This window comes from Anopheles maculipalpis, chromosome 2RL (assembly GCF_943734695.1).
Source record: "Anopheles maculipalpis chromosome 2RL, idAnoMacuDA_375_x, whole genome shotgun sequence".
In the NCBI taxonomy this organism is placed as follows: domain Eukaryota; kingdom Metazoa; phylum Arthropoda; class Insecta; order Diptera; family Culicidae; genus Anopheles; species Anopheles maculipalpis.
Window position 1 is genome coordinate 53,929,297 of NC_064871.1, and position 7,118 is coordinate 53,936,414.

Genomic DNA, 7,118 nt, shown 5'->3' on the forward strand with positions numbered 1-7,118 from the left:
ATGATGCCAACGTTGAGTTACTTTTTAGTCTTTATACTTTTAATAATTTTTTTCACGGGTATCTATCAATCTGTGTAAAGTGATTAGCTAGGGTGATAATTACATATCATTATTACATTCAGCAGGATTGTTTCCCACCAATCGTAGTCCGATCCTGTATAATCGATTAACATTCAACTACACCGAAGAAAGCTCTTCCTGGTATTGTGACGATGTGTTCTTAAATGTTGTGAAACAACACATAAAAACTTACGGCTATCATCAAGCTTCGAAAGGACAGAGTTTCTCGCAGCAGTTAAGTCTCACTGAGACGGCCAACATAAGCTTCCATCTGTTTACTCGGCAGAATCCCACCGCTAGCCAACGATTAGTGCCGACGGTGGAATCGGTCAATGGTTCCTACTTCAACGCTTCCCGTCCAACTCGAGTGATCGTGCACGGATTTTGCAACTGCCAGCATTCCGATTTCTGCCAAAGCATCAAAGACGCATTGCTGTATGCAAACGACCTGAACATTATCTCCATCGATTGGAGTGATACGGCCGGTTTGTTAGATTACATACTGTTACGGCTACGGTTGGATCATGTTGCCGCATCGCTCGCGAACTTTGTCGACTTTCTACACAACACCACAGACCTTGACATGAGTCAAGTGCATCTGATTGGACACAGTCTTGGTGCGCATCTTGCCGGCTTGAGCGGGAAACGGGTCACCACTGGGCGAGTAGGTGCAATCGTTGGACTTGATCCTGCGGGACCACTTTTTTCCAGCAGAGATCCTACAGCACGACTGGCCAGCACGGATGCAGTGTACGTGGAGGTGATTCATACCAACGGTGGTACGCTTGGAATGTACGATCCGATCGGGACAGCTGATTTTTATCCGAACGGAGGCAAAAGTCAACCGGGATGTTTGCCATGGATTTTTGGAAGTATGGCACACATTGTCAAGGGCGCAGTTTAGTGGGAAATTAAAAAAAAAAACTATCTTTGCTTTCTTTTTTCAGTGTCCTGTTCACATGGCCGGGCGTGGGAGTTGTATGCGGAATCGGTTTACACGCCGGTTGGGTTTAAAGCGGTTCCATGTGATAGCATCCAACAAATCGAAGGAAGTGTGTGCCGTGCCGATCTGCCCAAAGTGGATATGGGTGGTGAACCCGTGAATGTTACAAAATCGGGCCTGTACGTTCTTTCGACCAACAATCGCTTCCCGTATGCAAGGGGATAGCATCGCTTTGCTAATAAACTAAATCGAATAAAAAACATTTATTTACCATCTATTTCACCGGTGAATAGCTAGCCAATGTTTATGAACAAACAATTTCGAAAACATAACCATCACCTTTTCCATTTGGCAACACTGCTGAAACTGTCTTGAAAATCTAATTTATGCGAAAGTCATCACGCGAGACCAGTTGGATCGCACAGTGTGCTGACAAGAACTGTCATTCCTCAACAAAAACTTTTGCCTGCAATTCAACAAAGCCCAAGAATTGTGAAGTTTTGTCGTGAAAAAGTGCATTTAATCTGCTGCATCGCTCTCAAATCCGTTCGCAAACCATTGCAGCATCCGCGGAAACCGTTTCGGCAGCCGTTCAAGATGGCCTGCACTGTGAGGAAGGTTGCATTTAATTGTGGTTCATAGTGGAAGTGGTCTGGTGGTAGAAGATGCCTGACGTCACGCACAGGTCGACGACGACGACGACGGCTATGCTGTTCCTTGGAAGGTGTGTATCTGCGTGCCACAGTATTTGCTCGGGCCTCGAGCTATGGTTTGCAGCAGGTGCATATATTTGTAGTGCGGGAGCATCATCGCGTGTGCATTGTCCGAATAGGGTGTACGACAGCAACAGGAAACTTTTGTTTTTCTGGCTGCATTGTGCTTCTTCTTCTTCTTGTACTTCTTGTTTTGCGTTCATTGGTTCGAGGTTTTCGAGCTGTCAGTCCTGCGCCTGCACGACGGCAATCATGGTGGACGCTACAAAATATCGATAAATAAAGAGAGGGGCCCCACGGCATGAAAACACGGGCTGGGTCACGGTGTGAAGAAAGAGAAAACAACACCAGTGTGCATCGGTATCGCTTTGCCGTTCCACCGTCCTTGTGATATCATTATTTAGAATGATTCTTGTGTTCGGACCGAATCACTGGATCTCGAGAATCAAGTGCAAAAGTTGAATTTCCTGTTCTGGTGCAATGCAAATAGATGCCCGTAGGCCCAAAGTCTTCTTGCATTTCTCTGTCATCGTTCGTGGCAGCACCTTGGCGTCATCGTTTGCCCTCACGAGAAGATGTCTCTCTAGCACGTTTTGCAACGGATAAGTCCGACACAGACGAGACATCGTTTAACATTTTCCTATGCCGAACTAACGCTGGAGACCGTTAGCTTCCGCGGTTGTTCGATGAGACGAATGGACTACTTCCTACGGGTACCGATTAGTATTCCGGTTTTCAATACCGGCCTCGATGTAGTATGCTTATGAGATCAGTTGTAATCATCACCTGATTGTCGTTCAGCGGGAAGGGCCTTTAGATGGTTAATCGTTAGCTTAATAGTGCGTAGAGGAAACCGGATGATCCACTTGTAGTGTAGCATCAGCACGCATGTATCAATGACCGCGTTCCTAGTGCATTGAGACTGCATTCGGCTTTGTAAATCTCTGTAGAACTAACGCACATTGGGCTAACCGAATCGAACTAACTGTGGCCTTTTATTTTCCTTTTTCAGATATGTGCTTCGAAAGAATTGCGTGTGTAAAGTCGCCTAAATTTAATAGCCACAGTGCAACGAGAACTGCAACTGCAAGTGCATACTAACCCACGCAGAATAAGGTCCCAAAAGGAAAGTGTTTTCGTGACCAGTGACAAGGGAAAAACAATTGTTCCCACGTCCAGGATAAACAATCACAGTGAATAATAGTGCTTTTAACGACTTAAGGTGTACCGAACTGAAAGAACAAAATGGACGATAAAAACTCTACCGGAAGTGGCGGTGGAGGTGGTGGTAGCAGCACAGGTGGAGGTAGTGGTGGTGGTGGTGGCGGTGAAACGAAAGTGATCTATCACATCGACGACGAAACGACACCGTACCTGGTGAAGATACCGTTGCCGGCACCCCAGGTGACACTGAAGGACTTTAAGCTAGTACTGAACAAGCAGAACATCAACTACAAATACTTTTTCAAATCGATGGATGCGGACTTCGGTGTGGTAAAGGAGGAGATCGCGGACGACTCAACGATACTGCCATGCTTTAACGGGAAGGTCGTGTCGTGGCTGGTTACGGCAGATGGTTCCAATCAGTCCGACTGTTCGGAGCTCCAGCCGACGGAGATGATCGATGGACGGCCAACGCTGGCCCAGCTACGCAGCATGAACAAACCGACGATGAACAACATGATGAATATGCCAATGAATCCGCTCACCTACCAATCGGCATCGGTCGTATCGAGCGATCTCGATTCGACTAGTCTGTTCGAAACGGAGAGCGAAATCACGCTCGATCGCGATATGACGGAATGTAGCAGCGTGCAGCGGTTGCAGGTACGCAAGAAGCCGCAGCGACGCAAAAAGCGAGCCCCCTCGATGTCCCGCACGTCCTCTTACAGCTCAATCACCGATTCGACGATGTCACTGAACATAATCACGGTCCAGATCAACATGGACACGGTGAACTTCCTAGGTATTTCGATCGTGGGCCAATCGAACCGGGGCGGAGATGGTGGCATATACGTCGGCAGTATAATGAAAGGTGGTGCGGTGGCGCTGGACGGACGGATTGAACCGGGCGACATGATTCTGCAGGTGAACGATGTGAACTTTGAAAACATGACCAACGACGAAGCGGTCCGAGTTTTGCGCGAGGTGGTACAAAAACCAGGCCCCATCAAACTAGTAGTGGCCAAATGCTGGGACCCAAACCCGAAGGGATACTTTACAATACCACGCACCGAACCGGTCCGACCGATCGATCCGGGGGCGTGGGTTGCGCACACGGCGGCGCTACGCTCGCAGGACACGATCAACACCGATCTGCCGGAATCGGTGCTCGAGCGTCTGCATGCCGATATGGACATGAAGGATATTGTACGTGCAATGACAAAGCCCGACAGTGGGCTAGAGATACGCGATCGCATGTGGCTGAAGATCACCATCCCCAATGCATTTATCGGCGCGGACGTGGTTAACTGGATATTGGAGCACGTGGATGGTATCGGCGATCGGCGGGAAGCGCGCAAATATGTCTCGGTGATGCTGAGGCGTGGCTACATCAAGCACACGGTCAATAAGCTAACATTTTCCGAACAATGCTACTATGTGGTCGGTAACGGTATTCGGCAGGACATTTCGAACATGTCGCTAGAGGACACGGAAAGCATGCTGAGTGATATTGCACCACTGCCAAATCCTCCAATCTACATGACGTACTCCGGTAATTACAATCCGTCGCACGGCTATCAGCCGATCCAGTACGGGTGCACCGGCGAACGACATCCGTCGTCCGGATCGAGCAGCTCGGACATTCTCACGAGCAAGGATACGTCGGCGTCGCAGAGTGATCTTGCAGCCGTCATACAGCAAACCAACCAGATGACGATCGCGAACGCGTCGAACAAATCTTCCGGATCCTCGAACCGCGGTAATGAGCAAGACATTTCAGGTACTTCATTTTTTCGGTCCATTTCCATACCCTCCCCCCTTCCGATCCTCTTAGAACCCATATCGCGTGTTCGACACGCGGAACGCTTCCTTCACTTTGTGTCGCACTGCCTATCATCCATTCAATCATTTTCACATATTGATTACTGCGCGAAAAGTAGTGAAACAATACTGAGCTGTTTTCGTTGGATCTTTTGATATTATTTTCTCATTATTTGGGATTTATTTTTGTTTGACTTAAGTTATTTCTTTCTTCTATCACACTTTAGCTACGCTTCGTTTCGGTGAAGGAAAAGGCAACGGAGGTAGTTTCAGACAGTTTTCTTCATTAATTTAGTTTTTTTAAGTGTGTACCACCAACTTCTATCGGGGGTTTTTTTTCAAATAAACTGACAACCAGTCAAAAGATCGGCATATTTGTTGATCATGAATACAATCAAAAAACAAAATCTGTGCACTGTTTAGTGCTAAAGTTCGACACGTTTTCTCTTGGAACATTCATAATCTTTAAGTGATACTTGAAGAGCTGTTATTAAACGGCGTGCCTGTGGTATCCCATTTAACAGTGGATTATTTATGTGCCATTCTGACAAATTGAATAATTTTGTATTGATTTCGATTTGGTAATCAAATGAAACTTATGCTTTACAAATAGACGTTTCCTTATGGCCCAATTAGACAATTGGACCCTTAGCCCTTAACTGCCCCAAGGGTAAACGTTTCCTTATGTTTAACACTTTCTGGTTTGAATGATCAGTTGCAGCTGGTCGTGTTAAAATATAGAAAATACTCGCTTTAGAACTTCACAGACACTTTGGCGGGTCTCTGCACTATAGCACTAGAGAATGAAAAAATATTTAAATTTATTAAGGCAAGGCTAAGGCTAAGAAACAGCTTCCATTTCTTATCAAAACTCTTCCAAATCGTAACAGAAATGCTTAAAAACTGGTCAAATTATTTGAAAAAAATCTCCATTTCCCGCTGGATAGTACACATCATATTTGTTAAGCATTAAAAGATAGCAAGTGTTCGTTTTTTGTTTGTTTCCTATTACTAATAATGTAAAAGATATGTTATTTATAACATATGCATAACATACCTGACATACGAGGTGCAACTTTGTCCTTGTCAAGGTGTTGACTTTGTAACACGATGTTATTTTGATTGGAGTAATAGAATAACAGAATAGACTTAACGAAAAAGTAGTTTTGAGAATTCTTTCATCTCTAGATTCTCTTCTTTTCTTAACAAAGCTACTATCTATTCCCATTTTTTTTTTATTTGTTATTGTAGTTTGATTCGACTCAATTTACTTCTTTTATTGTTTATTAACCAATTCCTGCACTTTTGCCCATTATTCCCGTCAATCTTTACCTTTAAATCCTGCATCGTTCACTCACACTCACTCACTCATGTTACGAGGCTATACGGATCTGCGTGACATCGCCCATCAGCCAGCATTACACGAATTTTCTTTATTAATTTTTTACTTTCAGTTTTGAGCTATTTATGATTTGCTTTCATTTCGATTCTTTTTCAAATATTTTAACAAAACGAAAAATGAACGGAACATACACACACACAAACCCAAACACGAATGTCCCACCAACAACACCATCCACAATGTATCTGCTCGCCAACAATCACCAAAACTGCAACTTGCGAACTGATCATCCTCCAAAAACAACATACACACACAAAAACCATCCAAAAATCCAAAATTCTGCACCGATTGATACAAAAAAAACTTGCTACAAAACTATGTTGCAAAACCGATTACAAATGAAATGCATTTCTAATTGATCTTCTGCTACTGCTGCCTGTGTGGCCGCATCTTTTGTACGAACGGGACACCAATCATCCCGTCGATTTTTGTTGTTGTTGTTACAAACCGTTTACCACCCAACCTCTCTGAACCAACCTCGTTTTCTCGTTCTTACCACACCATCACATCAACAACGTTACCGTTCCGTTTCGTTCGTGTTCCATTTCCCACCTTGAATGGGTTTACCGTGGGCCGCAGACTTTAAGACAACGAGAGTTGGCAGTGGTGGCGGCGGCGTTGGTGGAATCGGTGGCAAGCTGATCAGCACGAACGACGACGAGGGATACGAGGACAGCATCTACTTCCAGCATCAACCGATGCAACCCACACTGCAGCAACAGCAACATCAACTACAGCATCAACAATCGTTTGGTCGGAATGGCAGCGGTCGTAAGGATCCGGGACACATCTACAACAATCAGTAAGGCAAGCGCGACAGCTATAGAAGGACGAACGAAGGATCCTGTGCAGGATGGGTGTGAGTATTATATGCTTGTGGCAGGAAGTAGTGTGGTTCTTGTGCCGGTCGGTTTCCGGTTTAAAGTAAATGCCAAAAAAACGCAAACACAACAACCTCACATCAAAACGCAAAACGAAGGAGACATTTCGGGGGACGGGAAAGTAAAAACTCCCA

At 45.2% G+C, this 7,118-nt stretch overlaps 2 protein-coding genes across 5 annotated transcripts; both read left to right on the plus strand.

Annotated features, from left to right (window-relative positions):
* On the plus strand, positions 1-1,228 carry LOC126558422 (pancreatic triacylglycerol lipase-like). The gene is made up of 3 exons (XM_050214434.1): positions 1-58; positions 123-932; positions 1,008-1,228. Exons 1-3 carry the CDS (start codon positions 1-3, stop codon positions 1,226-1,228), a joined length of 1,089 nt encoding a protein of 362 aa, XP_050070391.1.
* Positions 1,229-2,961: 1,733 nt separating this feature from the next.
* LOC126557384 (segment polarity protein dishevelled) lies at positions 2,962-6,909 on the plus strand. 4 transcript variants are annotated; one of them, XM_050213131.1, is made up of 2 exons: positions 2,962-4,660; positions 6,683-6,909. In XM_050213131.1, the coding sequence occupies exons 1-2, from the start codon at positions 2,962-2,964 to the stop codon at positions 6,907-6,909; spliced, it is 1,926 nt and encodes a 641-aa protein (XP_050069088.1). The 4 variants fall into 4 exon arrangements, with proteins under 4 accessions (XP_050069088.1, XP_050069089.1, XP_050069090.1 ...); XM_050213132.1 differs by having other exon boundaries at positions 2,962-4,639; XM_050213133.1 differs by lacking the exon at positions 6,683-6,909 and adding an exon at positions 6,156-6,241.
* Positions 6,910-7,118: the final 209 nt, after the last annotated feature.